This window comes from Takifugu rubripes, chromosome 2 (genome assembly GCF_901000725.2).
Source record: "Takifugu rubripes chromosome 2, fTakRub1.2, whole genome shotgun sequence".
Taxonomy (NCBI): domain Eukaryota; kingdom Metazoa; phylum Chordata; class Actinopteri; order Tetraodontiformes; family Tetraodontidae; genus Takifugu; species Takifugu rubripes.
The window spans coordinates 4,957,092-4,981,539 of NC_042286.1; the positions used below are offsets into that span (position 1 = coordinate 4,957,092).

The following is a 24,448-nucleotide window of genomic DNA, read 5'->3' on the forward strand; positions in this document are numbered from 1 at the left end:
CGCTGGCGGCTCCCGGCGAGCGCCGGAGGGCGGCCGACGGCTCTGAAGCTACAAGTGCGGCCGAACACAAAGCTCAGCCCGACTTACACCCCAACGTCCCAAATACCTGCAAAATATTCGGACCCAGGACCAGTGTTAAAGGGCTCCTTCAAACATGGCTTCCGAGCACCGACTCCTCCCCTTTGACCCCGTAGTTCAGACCTCACATTACCATCACTTATATTACATCACTTCTGTAGCATCATATATATTTGTTATATATATATATATATATATATATATATATATTGTGTGTGTGTGTGTGTATACACACACACACTACTGGTTTTTCTTTTTTCTAGGATAGAATAAAAAAATCACAGGATAGCAGCATCTTACACCACATGAATTGCATCACTTTGGTAGCTGAATTGATGAGCGATTGGATGTTCAGGACTGATATGTGATTGGAGGAAAGGTGTGTGTGTGCGCGCGTGCGTGTGTGTGTGAGAGAGAGCGGGTGCAGATTGCACGAACAGACTGACAGCCTGGAGAGTATAAATCAATAATAACAACGGTAATAATGCGCACGGTAGTAACTGCTAAAGACTGGAATATGGCTGAAACGGATAAAGGCTGCAGCGGAAGCAACAGGAAAAAAAAAACAAAAAACAAGGCGATGACCATCAACAAATACTGTATACACGTTCTCTAACATTATAGGATATGAGTTCTCTTTAAAAAAGAAAGAAAGAAAGAAGGAAAGAAGGAAGGAAACATGCGAGTGGGTCTGAGGAGCAAGCGCTCTGCTCACAGCTAGTTTAAGGCTTGATTATCAGGTTGGTTTCCTGGACGAGGAGACGAGGCGTCCCTCGGCAGACGAGGACAGAGACGAAGCTGAGCGAAGGCAGAAGACGACAGGAAGGAGGTGGAGGAGGAAGAATGAACAGAATCGATACGGTTGACTAAAAAACATACATAGCCGTAGATATCTCAAGTGTTTTGATTTCATTCGGTTCTTTCATAGATATTTGTGTTTCTCTTTCTATCCTATAGTTAAAAATTCCCTCACTTCATGAAGAAGTACTGTAGCAAGCAGGCGATCAGGATGGAGAAGCCCGCGAACACGCACACGATGAGGGCGGCGAAGCGCTCGTCGCTGGAGATCAGGCTGGCTCCTTTGCCCGCTACCGTGGCGCACGGCTCCCCCGACGACGACGCCTCCTGCCGGCGCAGCGTGAACAGGGAGGAGGGGCTCAGTGGTCCGCAAAGTTCTTGACAAGAGTCCTGGCATCGCCGGCAGGCCCCCACACGGAAGCGATAGTCTGTGTTGCTCTGCAGACCAGAGATCTGGAACGAGGCCTCCTCGCCTTTAAAAAGCTGTTAATGGAAGGAGAGCGATAGTTAGAAAGCTAGCGAGCTAGCTAGCAGCGCCTAGAGGCAGAGGCTGTCTGCTACAGCGGCTACGTTAATCCAGCTGCAACTAACCTAAAATAAAATCAACCAACTTGACTACAAACAGTGGATAACTGCAGCCGCAGGTAGCTAACTCGAGGTACGCGCAGCTGCTAGCAGCATCCGACAGGCGTCAGGGGAAGATAACTGACGCTAATGGAGGCAAGAAGTGGGAAATGGCTGCTTGCTGTTTTATGGTTGGAGTGTTGCGTCTGTGCGACACAAACCTGTTTGTACTCCGACTCGCGGCCCACCAGCACCTGGAGCACGTAGCTCACAGGATCTCCTCTCATTGGTGGGACGGTCTCCCATGTGATCTCGCACGTGTTGCCCTCCTGCTGATGAACTCTGGGAGCTGCAAAAACAACATCATCTCAGTCCCTGGATAAGATTTCAATAACAGTTAAGACACGGGGGGAGTGGGGGGAGTGTTGCAACAAAGATATCAGATCGTTCATCCTTGGAAGAAATTGCCATGGCTACAATTCACCGAAGCATAGCTTTTTTTCTGCTAATGCTAAATGACTGATGAACACTAATGCAATCACTCCATTTGGAGTATAAGCCCCCCTCCCTCCCTTACATCATACTTCAAACCCCCCCCCCCCCCTCCAAACAATGAGGACCCAGCACACGTATCTGACAACAACCCCCCCGATGTGCAACAATGTTTGGTTTTTTAATCAGCATTTTAGCAGTTTAAGCTTTCAGAGGGTGGATTGCAAATCTAGACTGGTTGGAAGCGAGGGGGGGGGGGGTTATAAGGTACCTTTGAGCGCAGGGGGCACAGACTTTGTGGTGCAGAAGGTGTGCGTGTCAGAGAAAGGCCCCTCCCCGGCCGCGCTGATGGCCTGTATCCTGAAGCTGTAGCTGCTGGACTCGATCAGCCGCTGCAGCTTGTAGGTGTGGCTGGGGCCGTGGTAGATGGTCACGAACCTGCCAGGAGACACGGGGGGGGTGAGTCGCACGTGGAGGGAGGAAACATGCAGTTGGGAAAAGGGAGGGGGGTAAAAGACTTGGGGGGGAGGGAGCGACCGCCGGTGATTTGGAGACGTGAGGAACCTTGAAGAGCAGGGATGAAGGATGAGGAGCCGGATTTCACTCATGGCTGCACCTCGGATGGATCATTCCCAACCTTTCCATGACTCACGGTGGGTGGCGGCGGACTGATGAAGAGCTCTCATTAGAGCTCTCAAGGCGGCGCGGCGAGAGCGGCTCTGGCGCGCAGATCTTCTCCAAACTCTGCTCGTTTCCGCGGGCAGAAGCGGATTTAATTGGATCGTTAAAGAGCTCATTTGAGCGGGTGTTTATCTTCAGCTGGAGGAGGTCAGGGGGCGAAGGGGAATCAGGGTTGAAGGGGAACCGCCCGATCGACCTTTTCTACAGAACCAGGCGCGTAACCCAACCCCCCCCAGAAAGATGAGTCACTTCTCAACCTCTCCATTTTAACAAGCTCTCGTCACCCGGAGCGATTGACGCCTGGCTAACGAGCGGAGGATCGGTCATCTTTATTCACGACGGTGACGGGGGCGATCGGGATCCTGCCAGAGGGGAGAACCCAGGAGAATCTGGCTGAATCTGGTTTTGGCCCCTGATCTGGTCAACTATGGGCTGCAGTAGCACCTTTACACCCCCCCCCCCCACCAACACAACACAACCTGTCCACCTCCCCTCTTTCATCATCATTATTACAGATGATTAAATCACATCTGTCGCTGCTAATCATGAAATATGGCAGGAGGTGGAAAAGGGCATCGGAAAAAGAAGGATTAAAAGTGGAAAACTCTCTGGTTTGTCAACATTCCGGAGCGCCAGCTGCAGGAGCGGCAAACATAATTCCAGCTTTGGCTGATGAATTCCTTCGCTGTCCTATTTTAAGCCAATTGCATTACTGTCTATTTGGTTTTTGGCTCTTTTCCCCCGACTGCTGTCTCTGGAAGGTCTAATTCAAATGTATTTATCTCATTTTACTGTGAGGAAGGTGACTTTACCCCAGCAGGACCTCTGGAGATTCACATCAGCCATTAACGCAGCCGCTTCCTCTCCAGTTTTTCCCGCCCGGCAGGACCCAGGACGCTGATATCAAATTCCGTTTGTCCTTTGCCGCCTCCTCTCCCTCTCTTACCATCGTGCACGTCGACCTGTTGCTCATGTGGAGGTCGTCCCTCATTTATTTCATTATTTCCGGGTCATTGGAGGCCTCACGTCTGTCTTTTTTCCCCGCCGAGCAGCAAAATAATCAAATCTAGCGTTGCGGCTATTAACAGCTCAGCCAGTTCCACCACAGGCTAACACGGCCGCTACCATCCCTCGCCATGTGCGCACGTGTTGGAGAGGTTCGCAGCTTTCCCAGACGGGACCCCATCTGCTGCCCGCCGCCTGCTGGATCGTTTATGGGGTGCCGAGGTGTCGACATGATGATAGCTAAGTGCTAATTCAAATACTGACCGTCGGCCAAGTGGGATGGGAGGACGCCGGATAAAGAGGGAGAGCCGGCGGGCGAACAGGTGGGAAACGGCGAAGGCGGGATAACCGCGGCGCTCCGATGCTCATTACAGGTCAGCTTTTTGATTTGACTGATCAGCAAATCAGGATTTGGGCCAAAAGCAGGAAGCAAACGTGCCTGACGGACACAGAAACAGCAGCTGCAGCCGTCACAGGCCTCGATCCAAACCTGTTCTCCACACGCCGCTCTGCCTCAGCCAGCCTCCTCCGTCTCCTAATTGCCCCATTGCTCTCCTTGGCAAAACTGTCAGCCCACTCAGACAAATGAAGTGTTTATTCTTAAAGGCGGCATCCCAGACGGCCCCGCATGCTCCCGGCGTGACTATGTAAAGGTACATCTGGTTACCTCCAACCCGGGAAAAAAATGAAAGCGTACGGTTCAGTATTGACCTTCTGAGCCCCGGTTCGCTTTCACGGCTCAGCTGGGTTCAGGAGACGGAAACGTGTCGCGAGCCGAGCTAACGTTAAGCTAACGTGGCATCACGCCGTTAACGGTGCGCCGCTCCGGTTCACCTGTGGTTCTTGTCCTCCATCTGCAGCGAGTAGACCACGTCGTCAGTCAGCAGGACGCGGGTGTGCAGGCCGCCCGCGTTCTCGCCCCACTTCAGCTTCAGGCTCTGAGGGCCGGCGGCCGCGCATTCCAGAGGGGGCGGGGCCGGGGGCAGGGGGCGTGTCCTAGCCAGCAGCGGCGGACTCAAAGGACTGGAGCCGATAGCGTTTACAGCCTGGATCTGGACGCTAAGAGACACGGTGAGAGGAAGAGATGACACATAAAGATCATCCGCATAAGGTAGAAAAATGGGTCATTTTCATATATTGGAAATAATGGCCGTACGTGCGCACAGACCATGGACATAAACGCGCTAAAATCCATATTATGCAGCCATACGTGGGATTGCAGAGCAATTTTGGAAATGGTCGAGTAGCCTGCAGCGAGGAGCTGCTCTGGTGAACTAGCTGTTAGCATAAAAGCCTCTCCAATCGTGCCGCACACAGAACTGGCAGCATTTGTTGGGTTACGTGATCTCATTAGGAGAGATTTTCACCGACCATATGATGAGAAATCACACACTGCTCATCAAGTCCAAACAGTCGTTTGTTTTTTTTAATGGGCCTCAGCGGAGGACCGCTAAGCTAAAGAGGGCTACCAGCTGGTATTTAAATGTCTGATTCTCGGTAGCTATATAACCTTTCCTCCTAATTCTCTCTCGCAGCTCTGATGAAAGGGCAACTTCCATCAACTGGGTAACTGACGCCGAGCGAGCCGAGCCCAGCTCCTGATAATGAGGGAAAACATGTTGTTGGGCTGCGTTTCCTGTGCTGTTGTTTTCTTTTTCATGCTTTTTATGTTTCTGAGGCATCACAGCTACCTGCAATCTGCTATTTATTATTTGTTACGAAAACGCTCAGTCTAAGAACCAACTACGGCGGTTAAAGTCAGCTTTTGACTGCTTAGCAGTGCTGTTAGCATTGCTAGCAAAGATGACGTCTGCCTTTAGCCACTTGTTGGATTCGCGACGCCATAAAACCTTCTCAGAAAGTCTAAATTTCTTCTTTATGTTGGGGAGGACGTAGAACTGAATAAATGGATGCTGAATGGTTTATACCTAAATTATTTATTAAAATGAGGTTAGATGGACTTCTCATTTTAAAAATCAAGCCCACGTATTGGCAACACCTCATAAATACACCCAGAAAACACGACAATGTGATCTGAAGTACCCTTTGCTGTAAATAACAACCAGAATTACCGTCATTATGACACACAGTAACACACACACACACACACACACACACACGCACACACACACAGGTCCACACACATGCACGGTGTCGCACGGTGTGACAGCTATTATGCAAGAGAACAGAGTGACATCAGGACAAAAACAACCTCAGAATGAAAACAGTGATGTGGATTACACACACACACACACACACACACACACACACACACACACACACACACACGCAGCTCTTCTCCCTCCCTCAATTCAGGGAATTCTCAGCATAATCTCTTGCGTGCTCACAAACACACACTCAGGTAACAGCAAAACCACTGACAGGGGCGTAACAAAGGTAGTCGGCGACTCCGATTAGCTGTTTTCTGCAGCTCAAGTGGAAGAAAAACCTGCTAATGCTGCTCACCTGCTACATCTTTGTCAAACGAATAATGAACCACACCGTTAAATTCACCATGAAGGACGATTTGCGCCAGTTTTCAGATGTGAAAACGTTCATTGCTAATTAGCTTAGCTTTAAAGCCGGTGCTCTAAGTTTTGTGTCGTTCTCGTTTAATTTAAGATTGAATTTATTCAGGTAAGTTAGAGTCACTTCTCTCTTCCTCCCCCTCAAAGGGGATGAATTTAAGCACTAACTAGCTAATGCTAAGCTAATCGGGGGCAAATGAATGCAACATCAGAAACCTTGTACCTGTAATCACTGTCTGGCTGCAGGTCTGTGACCAGGTGAGTCGTTCCCGACTCCACCGTGACCGCCTGCTCGTCCAGAGTGACCACGTAGGACGTGATCTCCGCCCCGTTGTTGTTCGGCTCCTCCCACTTGAGGAGCAGGCAGGTGGAGGGCGAGTGGCCCGATTCCGAGGAGGCCGGGAGGTCCAGGAGGGTGAGGGAGGTGACCGGGTCGGGGGTCGTCGCCGGGGTGCGGAAATTCACCTGCTCGCTGTACGGACCCGCTCCCGCTTGATTCGCCGCCTTCGTCCGAGGGCGAGAAAGCAGCGAAGAAGATAAAGGAGGGAAAATATGTTAAAAGAGGACGAGCGTCATGGAGACGAAAGGAACCGCTCAGATGTCTCAGGACGTGTGTTTCACCTGTAGCCTGCAGCAATAATCCGTGGCCGGCGTCAGCTCCGACAGCTCGCACTGCGTGGCCGCTCCACAGTAGATGAGCTCCATGGGCTCCTCTTCCCTCCCCCACTCCAGACGGTACTCGGAGATGTCCGTGCCCGAGCCCTCGGGACTCTGCGGAGGCCAGAACACGGTTAGCGCTCGGGTCGGGTCCGCTCGGAGCGGCGGCCTGATTTGTGGTCTGTCCTCACCTCCCAGGTGAGCGTCGCACAGGTGCTGCCGCTGAGAGTGATGAGGGGGGCGCCGCACTGCCCCGGGGGTCCCGCCGCGGTCGTCACCTCTGTCGGCTCGGAGTACGCGCCGGACTAAAGGACGGACGCACACGGTCAGATGGGGTTTGAGCCTTTTTCCGTATCCACGGCGCCGCTCTGGCCCGTGTAGCAGCCATCGACCCCTTCGCCCCGCCCCCCCCCTCATAAATGGTTTAATAATCTCACCCCGGCCTGGTTGGCAGCACGCACTCGGAAGCTGTACGTGGCGCCGGGTAGCAGGCTACCCACGGTGCACTGCAGCTCCGAGCCGCGGTAGACCTCCGCTGGCTCGGTGTCGCCCTCGCTCATCTCCAGGCTGAACACACACTCATCACACACTCCCTCCAGCACAGGGGGGTCTGGGGAGACAGAGACACACGTGCTCAGGTGGGACTCTGGGTCTGCAGCGTCAGTAATAAACTGTTTGGACCAGGCCAGTAGCTCATCTCCAATAACCAGCTAACCAGCTAACACTTAAGGCTAACGGCGGAAGGGAAAGACCTCTCACAACGTCAGTGCACATCTGCACTCACCCCATTCCAGCTGCACCTCCTTGTGTTTGGCTTTACCCACAATTCTCGGCGGCTGGCAGGGCCCCGGCGGGATGCTTAACGTGGGGACCGGAACGCCGGCGGCACACTTCAGGAGAGCGGGGGAGAGAGAGCAGTTTAGAGCGGTTTGGAGCGGATTAGTCGGGCAGATCCAAAAATCACAGCGTCATAAACATGTGTGTGTGTGTGTGTGTGTGTGACCTACAGGGCTGTGTCCCCCGGTGGTGATGCTACACACACGTAGACGGTAGAAGGTCCCCGGTGCCAGGCGCTCACACACACACTGCGTGGCTGGGCCGCTGTACGCCACCTCCCACTGGCTCCCTGCACGTCCGCACAGGAAAGGACAATTGAAGGAAAACCTTTTCCTGGAGCGCGCGGCCACGCGAGGCCCGCTGACCTACTCGCTGCACGTCCGTAACAGATGACCGAGCGTCATCTACACAAGCGCTGTTTGCGTTGTTGGATTATGTAGGTGAACAGCTTTTATGCAACGTGTAAACAACAATTGTGTTGAGGGTCCTTGCTGTGATTACGCAACGCTGCATTTGAATCTATGGGTCTGGCCGCGCAGCCATGGCAACGGCGGCAGAGGGGATCAAATTGAGTTTTCCTTTGAAACGATGATGTAAAAGAGAACTACGAACCCGAGTTCCTATTAAACGTAGCGTAATTAAGCTAACGACTGATGAACACTGCTGCAGATCCCAAAGACTCTCTCTGTTCTCTTTGATGCGCCGTCTTTGATGTGAAAAGGAGGATCGGATGAAAGCCCGATCCCAGACGTACCTTCGGAGGATCCTTCTGAGATCTCCAGCAGGTATGTGAGCGCGTCGGAGCCTCCGTCGTCCAGGGGAGGATCTGTTGGGGAGACGGATGGATTAGGACTCACACAAAGCTTTTTACTGCGCTAGTTTACGACGGCCGACATAAATCCTCCGATTTTAGAGGTTTTTGACATTTTAGCATCCTCCGGCATTAGTGTGTAGCTGCAGCCGCTCGGGACAGGCTGACATGTAAACGCTCATAAAAGCGTCAGGCTGAATACACACAGACTTTATGATTATAGGAAATAACACACGCAATAATAAAGATCACATTTGAGACCCGCGGCCGGGACCCCTGCGGCGTTAGGGCTGGAATAAACAGCCTTCTGCGCTCTGGGGCAACTCAGAAGCTCGCACGGTTATGTCTTTACCCCATGTGACGGTGAATCCGTAGGGGGTCGCCGCGGTGACACAGGGGGCAGACGGTGGGCCCGGTTTGTCCGGATTGGTGGTGCAAACCAGCACTTCGCTGGGACTGCTCTTTCCCTCCGTGTTTGAGGCTATAAGCTGCAGGGAGAGCATGTGGAGGGTTAGGAAAGGACTACAAGCCAAGGCAAAGAGGCGTCAGAGAAAGGACAAATATGAGGAAACACAATAGAACTGGATCCGTCTGGAATTCTGGCAGCCGTTCCCCTCTTCTCCGTCATCCACGGCTCCTCCTGGTGCTTGGAGGACACAAACGTTCACTTTCCTTCCCTCTAAACGTCCCTCCCTCCTGAAGGGCCCGTGGATTGCCCCGTGTTACGACCCGATTCTCTGGTGGTAAAGTGTTCTGTTTCATTCATGTATTAAAGGCAGGACGCCTTCACAGGTGGCGACCGGCAAAAAAAAGGGGGCTGATTTACATTTGAAAGGCAGAAAAGTCTGATTGCGATGATTTGAAATTGAAATCGGCCAGATAAATAGAGAGCAAAAGAGGCCCCGCCCTCACTGACGCACCCTCGTGCACGCTCGCGCCGCCGCTTACCCTGAATTTATACTGCGTGCTCCTCTTCAGGCCTTGTACAGTACAGGTCAAGTTTTCTCCAGTGTACTTTGGATGAAAGTCCGTTCCCTGGGGGGGGAATCTCACTTTAATTCCATCATTAAGTGGCATTTTTGACATGCTGCCCTCTACTAAAGCGCTCTTTACTGCAACACGCACATATTTAAAGAATCTTTTACCCCCGTTTGGGCCCCCTGCGACCCTGAAACTGAAGGTCAAGTGTTGGGACGTGCGGTACTCACGGTGTTGTCCTCCTGGATCTCCAGCGTGTATTTGAGCTGCTCCTCACTGGGACTCCCCTCAGGTCGCCCCCACTCCAGGGTCACCCAGGACACCCCGGCCTTGACCAGCCGGGGCGCCAGCGGCAGGGCGGGCAGGGTGCCCGTGGTGTAAAACACCACCTCTGGGCTGAAGCCACTGCAACAGCAAGCGGACGTTTTTGTGACGTTAGGTCGGAATAACGGAGGAGTATGTAGGTGTCAGAGAGCAGACAGGAGATCTGAGGAGCATTAGGAGGTGCAGGGGGAGGGATCGGAACCCCAGAAAAATGGCAAACGATCAAAAGCCCCCGTGTGACGAGCAGGTTGGTCTGCACGTGGCTTCCCAGGAGAAGTCAGGCTGCAGCGGCTGACGGATGCATTAAAGCTAATGGCTCCTCCCGCGCGCTCGCCGCCCTCCATCACCTTCTCCTCCACAGATCAGGGGAGGTTGGTGAAGGATGGAGGAGGCAGAAATGGAGGACAAGACGGCAGAGGAAGACGGCTCAGGACCCACAACAGCCCCATTGGGAAAGGGTGCGAGTGCTTTAAAGTCGTTTCAATTGTCCACATAATTGTGAGAGATAGAAAGCGAGAAAATACGTGGATGCAAAATGTCTTGCTGGCAATTGCTTTCCTTTCATTCTGCCCCCGGCTGAGCACGTGCACCCTCAGCCCACCAGTGCACCCGTTACAGCTTTTAATGGACCCGTGACCCCTAAATGGTCCCATCCCTGATAACAGCTGCTCAATTACATCACAGGCTGTGCTGAGATTTCCAAAATCAAACCCGTCTGCGCTCATGAACATGTTGCAGCAACTGCACCTGGCGCCGATGTCGTTGTGCGCAGCCACTCTGAACGTGTAGCCGCAGGCCGGGTACAGTCGGGTCAGTTTACAGTGTCTCTGGCTCCCGAAGTAACATTCTCTGAAGACGCTGTTCTTCTTTCCCTGCAGAGAGAAAACACCGCTGACATAAGGAGGGGGGCTGGATGGACTGATAGGTCTTGAAAGTTTAAATAGGAGCATTAGCGTGACGTGTTGGACGTCAGGAGCGACGCGTACCTCATCCCACTGGAGCAGGTAGTTTGTGATTTTGGATCCGTTGTCGCCCGGGGGCTGATGGATGACAGGGAAATGAGCCGGGAGACAAGAGAGAGCAGGAGATTAGCTGGTGATCCGCCGGGCTGGAGGCCGTCCATGTTTTCATCAATGACCTCATATCCTGTCTGGCTAACTGATGTCAGCGGGTAAAAATGACTCATGCAGAGAGGCTCAGAGGGCAGAATGAAGAGACGGGCTCCCACCCCGTCAGCGGGCCAAAGGCCGGGGGGTCGGAGGAGCGGCTGTACCTTCCACTGTAGGCCGAGGGTGCTCTTAGTGCGGTGGGTGAGTTTCGGGGACGACGGGACATCGGGGACGCTGCAGTGCGTGGTAAAGGAGCCGGCCTCGGAGCTGGAGCCTCGCACCGAGTTGTATGTCGCAGACACCCTGAAACACAAGGTCAGGAGATCAACATTCGGAACAGGTGGAGAGGGCGGAGAACCCAGATTTGGAGCTAAATCCTCACCGGACGTGATAGTCTGTCGCTGGCCTTAAGTCTTTCAGGTGAAACTCCAGCTGCTCTCCGCTGAAAGACACACAGACGCACAATCAGGCTCGCTGGCGCGCTGAAGCGTGGCGTTCGGCTTGTTTGTTACGCATCGTCTACCTGTACACGAGGCGATACTTCCCGTCTCGTCCCTTATCCGAAAGCGAAACCTCGAAGCAACAGGACACGGGCATCCCGTTGCTGTGCCTGTTCACCAGCCCTGCCGGGGGAGCCCAGGACAGGCGTGCAGCGCGGGCCTGCACATCGGTAACCTGCAACGAGGACGGTCGTTATGGAGCGGAGGGGGGGGGGGGGGATTTGCAGCATCAATATTGCAGCTTTTCAGCATCTTTGGCCTCGTGACGGAGCAAAACCAAAACATTTAAACGAGCAAAGCGGCAGAAATAGGCCTTCTGACATTCCTGCGTGTTTTATTGCGAGTCAGCCCGCGAGCGTATGGATGTTTATGGGGAGCTTAAGCTGTGGCACATGGTGGGAGAGCCAGTTTCCTCTGATTTAGTACAGTCTGCTGCTATTCCAGACTCCATATCCACCGACTGGGCAACAACTGTGCCTGGAGGCTGCTGCTAACCGCAGCCATGCTGAGGGACGTGCACGGCAGGCAGACAGAAGGGGGGGAAGACAACACTGTCACAACAGAACGCTGCGACGGCGTGGCGAGACGGCAGAGGTGAGGGACGAGGGGCGGCAATTAGAGGCCGGCTTGTCGACAGTGATCCCCGAGAAACCATCTGTTTATTATCCGGCACCGCTGAGGCGGAGACTGAAGCGGCGATGGGAGGCGCGGCGGGGGACACTTCCATCCGTGCAGATTCGGTCGCGAAACGCAAACGTGATGCCTGCGAGAAAATGTGAGATATCTGCCGCTGCGTTTAAAGACTAATGGGCAGGATTGAGTTTTAATCTGATTTGAGGACGGTGATTAATTTGTCTTTGCGCCGAGGCCCGGAAATATGAACGTGAATGCACATTAACCAGCCTGCGTAATCACTATAATTGGTATAATGCCTTACTGGGCATATTGGCCATAATCAAATTGCCATGTGCATGTAAATGGAGGCGTGCTGTGAGCTCCCAGACATGTGAGGGGAGAGGGCGCTGCACACAAAGTAGATCACTGGATGGTTCTCATATTTTTATTAAACTGGAGGGGGGGGGGTATGAAGAATTTGGAGCTCGATTCTACAACACCTGCGACCACGTCTGCACTGAGCGCAGTGGAATCTATCAGGCTTCCTCCTTTAACGCTCTTTTCCAAACTCATCAAACAGTCCATTTGAGCAGCCTGCTGACCAAAGCGCTTCAGAGTGAGCGGTTCCTCCCTAACAAACACCTCATTTACTCACATCCCCCTGGAGGAGGGAGAAAAGCAGTCAATGCTGTTTTCTGCCCATTAATTATATATATATATATATATATATATACACATATATAGCTGTGCGTGGCATGTCTGGGCAAATGCTGCCCTCATGTGGCAGCAAGGCGTCATTGATGCCTGAGACTGTGACGAGTCCTGGAAATGACGGCAGACCCCAAAACACACTGTAATAACCTATATAACGTTACTGTCCGCACATGTCGTGTCCATTCCAAAGATGGGTTGAAGACTAGGAAAAGATATTAACCCTCCTGCCAGCTATGACTGCATCTGACAGTAGATGATTGATGAGAGCGGTGTGTGTGTGTGTGTGTGTGTGTGTGTGTGCAGCGGTGGGAGAAGGTATGCGTACCAACCTGTGGTTTTTCAATGGTAGACAGCATGTCTTGAACACGTTTCCCCTCTGAATCATGATCTGCAGACACAGAGAAACAGGAAAACTATTCATCATCACAGACGCATTTGAGGCCTTTTACTCAGCGCTCTGCAAAACATGAAAAGAAATGATGGCACAGAGATCATAACCCTTTTTACTGAAATTAGAGTTACGGTAATCCCACAAGTCAGTGATTCCATCAGAGCTGCTTAAAACAGAGCTGTACATTGAGAATGGGAGTGGGTTAATGTCCCATAAGCCATCTGACAGCTCTATCTAAGAAGCTAGAGCTTTTTATTATTCCAGGTTAGCATCTAAACTTGTAAAAGCAAAGAAAAGTGCAGTAAAAGGCACCGTGTCTTCCAGACCACTTCAGTGAAAACAATCCAGTCGATAATTAATTATCCACACGATGGGGCAACACAACCCAGAAATAACTCAGAAAAGAAGCACGTTAAGCGATGCAACCCTTGATCGGGCCCATTTCTCCGTACAGTGATGAGCACAGCTCTTGGAAAAATAGAGCACTAAATTATCCAGCGCTCCGCAGAACAATATTAGTCACAAATTCCTGAACTACACGCATAAAATAGGGATCAAAGATGACTCATATGGCCCGGAGATGGACACGGAGATCATCCCATAATTAAAGATCACCAGTTTGGAGAAATTCTGAGGTAATCAGAAGAGGAAGAAGAATCTTTTTCTGAAGGAGATGAGACTGGAACTGTGACCATCCTGGGAGCCTCTCGTCAAGTATGTTACAGCTCCAATGACACAACGCGTCTACAGGTGAGTTACAGAACTAAGAGCATGTGTGTGTGTGTGTGTGTGTGTGTGTGTGTGTGTGTGTGTGTGTGTGTACGTGTGACCGGAACATTAGGCCTTCTCCTGTGTGATCCTCATGAGCCAAGGCTTTTTCCGACTGTGAGGCCTGCTTTCTCCATCTGAGTCTGACAACTGTGAATCATTGTGTGTGTGTGTGTGTGTGTGTGCGTGCGTGTGTGTGTGAATGGGCCGTCAATCACATGAACCTGTTTCTGTTAATGTGATGCAGGACGTGGAGGTCAACCATCACACACACACCTGACCACATGTACAGTCGGCCCGTGTGTGTATAGAAGTTTTTGTTGGGAATATCGGCACATTCTTGGAGCGATCCTGGAATTAGAGCACGTTCGTGCTCATGAACATGTGGTTAAGTCCTTCTGACAGGTTTTTGTAGGGGAGAGGGCCTTACTGTGCCTGGGGGTCCACTTATGAGTCATGGCAACAGTGATGTCATGGAAGCACAACCTGGATTTGACCTCAGTGTGTATGTAAGGTGCGTGTGTGTGTGTGTGTGTGGCAGGGAATAAAAAGGCAAGAGCGAGGCCGACAGGATCAGGTTACAGGACACTGATGAGGGGTGGAAGCAGGAGACTGTGGAGCTTCTGTGTGTGTTGCAGGTGGAACACACACTCTGCATCAGGGCTGAGGAAACACCCCCCTACACACACACACATGTGCACTTTCCTCCATTTGGAGACATTTTTTCTCTTTTATGGAATAAAAGGCCCGAGCCACCCTGTCAGTCAGCGGGTCAGACAGCTGACTGAACATGGCCGCCACAACGACATGATCTTGTAACTACTTGTCTGCTATGGCGAGCACGGCGGGGATCAAAAAGAGGCCGAATTCCATTACGACGTCCTTACAGCTGGTGTGAGCAGATGTTAACTAAACAATATTCACAGCTAGCAAACAGTTTCAGGAGAGCTTCCATTAATTTCCTGGTCTGGAAAATTGCACAGCAGCTTCGGATCCATTGAAAATTCACTGTTTTCCCCTAAACCGGGTGGTTTTCCAGGAGAGTGGAACATAGCTGAAAACATCACGTTTCAGATTACTTCCTGTTGCACGGGAACAACATCTGGACTAACTGGCCCCACTCACGTGCGATCATATGTGTGCACACACTCCCACTCAAAGAACTTTACTTTACCAACACTTTGCACACGGGTGCTGGTTATCGCCCATTAAAAGGACTTAAATTTGTGTTTATGTTGTGAAAATGCAGGTGAAAATTACAGGAAGTGATGGATTTGTGTTTATTTTCCCATGCAGATCAGAACTGTTCTCACGTCGCTGCATTTTTACGGCTTCTAATCATGGTTGCAGATTCCAAAACGAGCTCATTACGTTGTAATTTCACTCGTGAAATCGAATCCTGACCTTGTTTGTGCCAAAGCAGCTTCACTACAGTGAAAAATACAATCTTGTTAGCCAAAATGACAGAAGACTTCATGCTAATGAGGATTTGATTGACCTAGTGTGCCCAAATATGTGAGATTATCTGACTAAACATTAATGTTCACGCTTCCCCGTGATGGAGTCAGTCTGTCCTCAGATCAAGGTCACCATCTGCACCAAAACACCGACCGAAATAACTCCGCAGTTACGGCGCGGATTAATATTTCAGCACTTCTGACAAGTCTGTGACATCAGCAGTAAAATTCCGACCTCGCAGACGGCACGCCGCGGCGCTCACGTCCGCTCGCTTAAGTGCTTGACAAAACCACACGCGGCCGGCGCCGACGGCCGAAAGCCCAGATCTCCGCTGGCGCGGCCTACCCAGACTCCTCTGCTGTGTTTATGTGCTGCCCGCGCAGCCTCACTTCCTCTCCTCAGGTGACCTCATATCCTGTCCGTCTGACTGCCTGACTCTGATTAGCGCGGACGACTAGACGGAGCGAGGCAGTGCAACGGCGCGGCAGGAAAATGACCGGGAATGAGGAATGTGTGTGTGTGTGTGTGTTTGGGGGGGGCAACAGAAGGCTGAGGAGGTAAATGGAGGAAAAACAGAAATGCAGTAGGAGTAGGGGGCAGAGGCGGGTCTGGGGAGAGTTTAGATTTAAAAACATAAGGAAATTGAAGGACAGAGAGGGAGCCCGGGATCAGCGGGAGGAAGGGAGAGCAAGGGATGAAAGGTGAGAGGGAAGACGAGGCTTTGCTGGATGTGAGGGAGGAATGGCACAAAAAGAGCTGTGACATCATCAGCAGGCGCACAGCAGCACCGCTGTCCTCAGATCAGCAGCAGGCTCTAAGAGTCGCAGCAGTTGTCGCGAGGGTGCGTTAGCTGTCAGGTCTTTATCCGACCTGGTGAATTTCCATTCCAGCTCCAACGACTGATTGGGATTATTTTATGGTTATTACGATGGTGCTATTTGATTCACCCTGGTACGCGTCATTTATGAAGCAGCAGTGGTGAAAACTATTTTAACTAGCTTACACGTACACACTGGCACTCGCTTGAAGGATTTTTTTTCATGAGCTCATTAACTTCCTGCGGTCCCTGCTGGTTGCCTGGCAACCCAAAAGCAACAACAGTGCAGCCATATTCCCATATTAAGTATTTCTGCTAAACTAAACTAAGCTAATTTGCCACTTGCTCATATTTAACATGGGAATGACACTGATTTTCTCTCACAAACACACACACACACAACCACCCACACAAACACACACAAACCAATTTTGTCTTAAACCTAAAAAAAACACATCTTAATCCTCAAACAGTCCTGTGAACTTGTGAAATGTCCTCACTTCCCAAAAAGTCCTCATTTTGCTAGTGAAATGCCGATTTTGGTACTCAGTATGTAGCAAGTACAAGAACACACACACACACACACACAGAGGAACACACACATTCCTGTGTGTCTCATCTCTTTAACACTTGCCTTGACTCAAATATAGCTTTTTATATCCTCTGTTCAGCGCTCATCATCACCGATTACGTGTTCCAGATTCCTGACACCCCCCCCCCAAACCTGGAAAACACCTGGAAAATTCCAGATTCAAATCCTATTCTATGAGGCAAAGTAGGACAATGCGGATCTGATGAGATGGAAACTCATTAGGGTCAGTCCCCCCCCCCCCGATCCCACTCAAGAAGAAGAAAACACTTTTTGTCTTTTAATCACAACAAATTAAGAACGTCTACACTCTCATTCACAAATACGAACGCACTAAAACTGACTGATTAGGTTTCACGCTGAGAAGGTTAAATTCCTCCTGCGAGGCAGCCTGTGGTGCTTAAAAGCAGCCTGTCTGCAGCGGGGCAGGAAAAAAAGGAACTTTTAAAAACCTGGAGGGGGAAAAAATGCAAAAAATGTGGCAACGGCCATCCGCTCAACCCCCACTCCTCACACACACACACACACACACACACACACACACAGGGCAACAGTGGGTGTGTTTGTGTCGCCTCGGAGGGACCGGGTGCGATTCGGCATGATAGTGATCTGGAGACGTCTCTAATCAGAGAGAACAAAGCAGAGAAACCGACCAATCAGCTGGAGGAAGAGGGGGACAGAGGGAGAGGACAGAGAGGAAGGAATGGGGATAAGAGTTGACAAGTTGGAGAGGAAAAAGGAGCAGAGACCTTGGATTCCACACTATTATCATCTACTGCATAGTGAGCATTCCATCTTTTCAGCAGCTGGGACACACACACACACAGACACACACACACACACAAACACTGCAGGGAGATTGTTGGGACATGCCTGAAACTGTGGTTGTCTTGGTGAAGGTTTGGTTCTCATGGCCAGAGCTCTGGTCGTTTAAGGAGGGGATTAGAGGGACAGACGGAGGCTCTGGCACGCAGAAATGGACAGAAAAACCTCCCAGCAGGGCAGAAAGCGTTCTTAAAATGGACAGAAATTGTTTCTGCAAAAAAACAATAATCAGCATGTTTCATGTAAATGGGCTCTTTTGGTTTATTGGTGTGGTGGGTCCAGACGACGGACGGTGCCGTCTCAATATCTGACAAGTTCTGCTCGACCTGAAGAGAACATAAACAAGTTCCAGCGCAGAAATGTGGAACTGAAGCCGGTTCATCTCAGACAGACACACAGACGGACCCTGTCCCACCGCGAGCGCCTCAGCTGCTGAACAACCTAAAACCACTGCTTTTTCTTTCCAGGCGGAGAACGGACGCCTGTGCATGCGCGCCGTGCACGTTTATGAGTGGGAGTGTGTACGTGCTGCGAGCGAAGCGGCGACCTGACCGGGCGGTGGGGGATTATGGGGATAAATTTCTCAGAACCTTGACCCCATCCAACCCGGCTCAGCCCAAAAAAAGAAGTCTTGAGTGACTGCACACTGGCAGACAGAGGGGAAGATAAATCCAGAGACAGACAGCAGAGGCAGCAGGAGAGAGTCGAAAATGCAGGATAGCAGAGAGGCTAAAAGAGACGCTAACAGAGAGCTGAAACAGAGGCTAACAGAGAACTGAAACATGCTAACAGAAAGCTGAAACAAATGCAAACAGAGAGGCTACCACGGAGCTGAAACAGAGGCTAAGAGAGAGGCTAACAGAAAGCTGAAACAGAGGCCAACTTTGATGATAACAGATTAGTGGAAACTTCCTGTTATACCAAACCTTTTCCTACTTTTCTAAATAAAAACTGGGTTGTTACACCTCATTAAGCATCGGATTTGAGTAACCGATTCTGGGTTAATGTTTTTTTTGCTGATGGTAGCCTACATGCTGGACAAGGAAACTGAGGTCGGACATACTGTACGTTGCCATTACACTGTTAAGAGCAGTTTATTCCGAAAACCTGGTAAAAGTTTTGATGTTTCGCAAGTGGATTAAACGTGAAACGTGAACGTGAGTGACGGCAAGAAAAAATCTTTACAAAAATATATATTCGGTCTAAATTCTTAAGAAGCCCAGATTGTTTTCCCACCTTACGTAATCCCATTTTATCTCAAGTTAAACATCTTAAATAGTCAAACCAACAATGCCGACATTAGTGCCTGTTACCTAGCAACGCTCAACCCTCCAACCTCACTTTACCACGACAGAAAAGAGACACACTCAAAGATTCAGCAAAAGTACCTTTTAACCTGAGAATAGAAGAGTTTGGGCCCCCTAAGATGCCTCTTCTATTGACCCGCAGTGGCCAACCAGGAACCATCACCAGAACCGAAAAACAAGTCCCTTTTATCATTTCCAGAAGTTTCAGTTCGCGACGCTTAAGCAATCTGTATTGACACGTTCATTCTGACAGTTTGAGGCGGGTGTGATCCGCCCTGCAGTATAGGTTTCTGGGCCTGTGGTTTCACGGCCGTGTGCCTCATTAGTTCAAGTCAAAGTTGCCCCCCAGGACACACTCGCAACGTTACGTAACGCGCTGCTGTCGCGCTGTAGCCAGATAGTGTGACACATGCTTCGCTTGTATCACAAGTCCACTGGACGGGGAAACGTCTGGTGTTCTTGTCGGCATCGGCAACACCCCCCACACCCCCACCCCCTCTAATCACACCAGTCCTGTTACATGATATCAGCGGGAAAGACATTCCTCCTGTGGTTAAAGCCATCCTTTGTTCCCTTTGTGTCCTGGACACGCTGCCTTGGTGACTCTTGAATTTCTACAACTTCTCGTCCCCCCCCTTCCCCCATCCCCCCCCCCCTCCTTCCCACCTCCCATCTCTTCCACCCCAATGCCCTACACCTTGCCCTAAAAACATGGCCGTATTTGGGTCTGCGGGACGGGGCAGCTGAGTGTGTGACCGGGGGCGAGGTGAGGGGGGGTTACGATTATCGCCATGGCAATCCACATCAAAACAGAGCAGGAGAGGCGGGGCTTTGACTTGGGTCAGAAGGCGATGACGCCATCGAGCACTGGAGGAAATTCTGCTCCTGCAAACGGTTTTACCCCCTGAAATGGTTGTAGCTGCCGCCGGACGACTCGGTGACTCCCGCAACATTCCGAAGTGGCGCGATCTTAAATTTTAGCAACACAAATTTTAAAAATGGTCGCATGTGAGGAGGGAAGACGCCGACCGACTGCACCAGCCGTCTACATCCGATGAATCAGGCTAATTAGTAGGAAAGGTTGCCAGAGTAAAATATAAAAAAAGTGGGGGAAATAGCAGAGTAGCACCGCAAACCTCACATCTGTGCAGGGCATCGGCTGCTGTCTGGGACCGTCTTCAGTTACACTTCCTGGTTCCTTATAGATTCAGAACGTCATTTATGGGATTTTAGAGCGACAAATACTGTACAGGCTATTTAAAAATGACTCATAACGTTTCTGTTGTAGGTTGATCTCTGCTGCTGAACAGAGATGATGAATTATTAGAGATGTGCGATAAAGATCTACAATACTTGATACCCAAGGGAATAGCTAAAACAAGCTAAAAACGCCAGACGCTAACGACCGTTGACTGCTCGCGGTTCGGTTCTGTTCGCCCTGTTTCATAACTTATTTTGGCACATTAGAATTCACTTTGGCAGCCGATGCTGTTTTTTCTTTTAAATTGGGCTGATTTGGATTCGCAGATGATGGACGAGATGCTTCCCGCAGCGGTTTGAAGAGCTCCCGACCTCGTCATTAACGACTCCTGCGGCGGCTACGTCACAGTCTGGATATCTGATCATATCAGGCGCTGCAGAACTGGACCACATCTGCAGTGACGTAGAAGCGCAGACAGGGGAGCCGGGACCGCCGCTCCACGTGTTCCTGCTGAACTCCCAGTTCTCTCCAAGCAGGAGACAGGATGTGCGGCGGTGGCGATGCGGAGCCAAGACGGAGGAACGGAGGGGACGAGAACCATCTGTTTCTGCTCAGAGAAGCAGCTCGGTTGGGAGGAAAAATAGCACGTAGAACTGACTTTTCTGGCGAATGGACACAGCGCTCGCCAATTCCAGCCTGCTGCTTTACTGGCACTGCAGCAACAGCCACACACACACACACACACACACACACACACACACAGAGCAAGGGCATCAAGGGCAAAGCGTAGGCGAGTGTGTGTACGTGTGTGTGTTTCTGGGTTGGACCTAACAGCAGCAGCAGCTTTGTTGGAATGTTTGTTCTCTCCTCTTTAACGCCATCTTTCCATTTCTCCACTCGACCAGTCTCCCTTTTTTCCCTCCTCAAATCTTCCATCCATCTCCTCTCTCATCCCTCCCTCTAGTCCCCCTTTCCTCCTCTCTCCGTTTATCCCCCCGTCTCCTCCCGCCAAATCCTCTGGACCCTCATGCTCTGATTGTTTTACAGGAAGCCCAGTCACGGGGTGTTTGCACATATGTGTGTGTGTGTGTGTGTGTGTGTGTGTGTGTGTGTGTGTGTGTGATGTGGTACATCCAGCTGACTCAGCCTGATCTCCAGGCCGGTACTGAGGCCCTGGCAGACCAGCGCAGACAGCATGTTGACATGTCTGCGTCTGCGCTGCCTGTTAGCCGTCGCGTCGACGCCGCCTTCAGCGCCGCTGGAACCCGCGCGCCGCGCCGCTCCGCCCCGCCCCCGCCCACCCGCCCTCATCTGTCTGTGCTCTGTGTTCTCAGCCCGGCCGGCGCGTGTGTACACTGAGAAGCTGTGTCGTCTCCCCTGCTGCAGCGCGGGCAAACACGCCTCTTCGTATGTTTGCGTTTGTAGATGTTCAGACTTGCACGCGTGGCCCGAGTGTGCGAGCGAGCAGACACACAAGACCGAGCTACAGGTCTGCAGCAGGTTGTAAGCGGAACATTTCAGTGGGAGCTGTGGAAAAGAATAACACCCCCCCCCCCCCAAACTGGAAATGCACCGAAGGAAGCGCCGGATCGCAACAGCTGTGTGGCGTGATTTCACATCGGAGGAGGTGCGCGTCGATCTGCGGCCCAGCGGGCCTCCTTCATTCCATACGTACGCAGACTCGGCCCCATCGGACAGTGGGGCCTCCGGGATGCCACTGGGTCAGAGGGCACCTCGAAGCGAAACCAGCTGTTTGTTCTTTGAGGATGGATTCATCAAAGTGGGGCCGACAGCCCTGGTTTTATTAGAACCAATGCTGAGAACAATCAGTTAGGGCAGGAACCATCCCGACTTTAGCGTCCGTCTGGGCTGATCTGAGGGGCTCTGGCGTATCAGGCTGATCTCACAGGCAGTAGGAAACACTCACACACGTCCCAGATGTGAGACGCCTCTAATCTGACTCCAGGAATGGAGCTTTTCCAATCTTCCTCTGCAGGGTAGGATCGGTCTGAGGGGCTCTGAAGGTAACGCTGCTCTTTGTGATCCCTCAGACGCCCATGTGACGCGCAAGCGTGTGTGTGTGTGTGCGTGTGTGTGTGTGTGTGTGAAATGAGGTTGAGCTGGCGTGTCTGAATCTTAGAGCTCAAAGGTCTCCTTCATCCCAAGCGGGACTCTACAGGTATGCGACCCCCCCTCCTCCCCTCGTGCTCACCCCCCCTTGTGGCTAAGCCTTCGCCAACAAGGCCAGCATTGTAGCGGGGGTAAAATGATAGCGCTCAGGGACAGGTTCAGCTATGCGGTTTGCTCAGACGGCCTTCTCTCCCCCCCCCACCGTCCCAGCTACCCCCGACCCACCCCCACCAGGCCCGGATCCCCTCGTCCATACACCCATTCATTTTTTCCCCTTTCTGTGAGAAAACAAGAGGGAACGAGAGGAACTAAAGGTGTGCAGCTTGAATGCGGGGGGGAAGGGGGGGCACCGAGGTTGAAGAGGACAAAGGTGTTCGCAGAGAGACACCGAGAAAGAGGTCAGAGAGGATAGAAGTTATTCTTTCAAAGAGAGATATGATCTGCTTTTGTTGGGTGGCGACAAAGAGCCTTCAGAGAACCAGAATGTGCCACGGCTCCTCTCAGGATCGGCCCCGACTCCCGACCCCCCCCCCACCTCCCCACGCTTCAGAAACAGCTGCTGCGTACAGGTCGCCTGTGTCCCCCTACCTTGTGATTGCGTCTCTGGCTCGCCGTTCCGGGGACTGCTGCGCAGGCGCCGCTCCACTTTCTTGCCTCCTGGACTGCCGACTCCGCCCCCTGACCCCACCGACCCCAGCGAGGGAGCGTGGGATTTGTTGCTGCGTCACAATGAGAATAACTGCATCAGTATTTAAAAACAGCAACAGTTTATGTGTGTGTGTGTGGGGGGGGGGGGGGGTGGGGGGGGGGTCACCTGTATCCATTGTACGCTGTACCCATGCCGCCCTTATATAGAGTGGACGGGGGCGAGTTTAGCCGGTTCTGTCGGTCTGGTTGTCTCGGTTCCTTTGTCTTTTTGGGTTGGGGCTTACTGTATGTGTCTTCTCTGCCGATGAAGTTCGACATCCCATAAACGGGGATGATTTCTGCACACGACAGAGGAAAACAGGCTGAAAAGTCTCCGCCAGTCACACCTGACGGTTACAGGCCACGGACGCCATACCTTGATCGCTGTACATGTGGGGGGGGAGGTGCTGGTAGTACTGGTGGGGGGGCAGCTCCCCGGGGCTGACAGGGGGGTAGAAAGAGTGAGAGTTGGGGATGAAGTGGGGGTGAGCCAGGTAGGGGGGCAGGTGGTGCGTGGGGGAGAGAGCGGGGGAGTAGGAGGGAGGGTAGCACTCCGGAGACTGCGGGGTCACCACCACCCGGCGGACCCCTGTGGTGTCCTCCAGCACCTGGGAGACGGAGACATGTGGGTTTAAAGCACAGGTAACAGCAAATGGTGGACATGGACGAGTCCAAACAGTGGGTTTGACCCAGGTCAGGTCAGAACACTGCAAATATTCTGGCATGGAGCCGCAGGACTGGGCCCATTTGGGGGTGACCCTCCAGCTAATTGATTACCTTAGCAATCGGGCCTGAACATTTGATTCATTTGAGGACTGAAGACACCAATTCAAGGTTGATTTGTGTGATTTTTGAGGCAGCGTGTTAAGCTAGCTGGTTACTCAACCTGCAGCTTCAGCCACGGACACAATAACAACCAAAGTAGGAATAAATGACGAGTTCATTCTTATGAAATACCAGAATTTTAGGATCTGAACTAAAACAACAGAAGCAATTCTGTTGTAACTTCCCATTTAGCAATGCTAATTTAAAGATTTGAGGGTCTGACCTGAGAAAAATGACGCTGTCAATCATTTAATATAAGAAAGGGCCCCTCTCTTTTGAGCGATAACTCGTGTTGTGTTCAAAGACTCCTCAACGTTGTCATCAGATGATCTGTAGCTTTCAATAACAACTCAAATCAACATACTTTTTCCTCCATCTTGCCAATTCACTCTCACATCCACACACATTCTGAGTGTTTGGACACTTTCACAGGCCTGCATTCCAAGAAGAGAGCAAACACACACTCCCTGCCGAGAGGGGAAGTCATCGACTGGTTCCTAAGAACAACACACAGCTCTGAACGCACCAAATAACGCCCCCCCCCCCCTCCCAATACAAGGGAAAAAAATCCCCTCGTGCACAATGAGAAGGAACGAACTCATTGCCAGAAATTGACAGAAAAAAAGCAGAGGGAGTTTTAAAGAGGGCTGGAGAAAGAGGGTTACAAAACTAATCTGAGTGAGAAAAACACAGGGAAGGGGGGGTTGAAGAGCAGGGCGGGGAGGAAGAGGAGGCCCCCGATCTGCCCCTCATTCCTGC

General features: G+C 51.5%; 1 protein-coding gene across 3 annotated transcripts in view; it reads right to left on the minus strand.

The window, feature by feature from the left end:
* Positions 1–338: 338 nt before the first annotated feature.
* The window catches only part of fndc3ba (fibronectin type III domain containing 3Ba), a 56,693-nt gene continuing 32,583 nt past the window's right edge, over positions 339–24,448 (minus strand). For 2 of the 3 annotated variants that reach the window (XM_029828862.1, XM_029828867.1), the window contains exons 4-26: positions 23,241–23,472; positions 22,992–23,163; positions 22,766–22,896; positions 13,021–13,079; positions 11,386–11,537; positions 11,245–11,304; positions 11,027–11,165; positions 10,740–10,793; positions 10,501–10,625; positions 9,660–9,834; positions 9,400–9,486; positions 8,804–8,939; positions 8,395–8,466; positions 7,811–7,929; positions 7,588–7,693; positions 7,241–7,413; positions 6,995–7,108; positions 6,768–6,917; positions 6,370–6,650; positions 4,453–4,677; positions 2,204–2,370; positions 1,662–1,789; positions 339–1,359 (exon numbers count right to left, since the gene is read on the minus strand). In XM_029828862.1, the coding sequence (XP_029684722.1) occupies positions 1,048–1,359; positions 1,662–1,789; positions 2,204–2,370; positions 4,453–4,677; positions 6,370–6,650; positions 6,768–6,917; positions 6,995–7,108; positions 7,241–7,413; positions 7,588–7,693; positions 7,811–7,929; positions 8,395–8,466; positions 8,804–8,939; positions 9,400–9,486; positions 9,660–9,834; positions 10,501–10,625; positions 10,740–10,793; positions 11,027–11,165; positions 11,245–11,304; positions 11,386–11,537; positions 13,021–13,079; positions 22,766–22,896; positions 22,992–23,163; positions 23,241–23,472 (3,369 nt within the window). In that variant the 3' untranslated portion in view covers positions 339–1,047. The remainder of the gene's footprint in view (positions 1,360–1,661; positions 1,790–2,203; positions 2,371–4,452; positions 4,678–6,369; positions 6,651–6,767; positions 6,918–6,994; positions 7,109–7,240; positions 7,414–7,587; positions 7,694–7,810; positions 7,930–8,394; positions 8,467–8,803; positions 8,940–9,399; positions 9,487–9,659; positions 9,835–10,500; positions 10,626–10,739; positions 10,794–11,026; positions 11,166–11,244; positions 11,305–11,385; positions 11,538–13,020; positions 13,080–22,765; positions 22,897–22,991; positions 23,164–23,240; positions 23,473–24,448) is intronic. The other variant, XM_003962383.3, reaches the window with a different exon arrangement.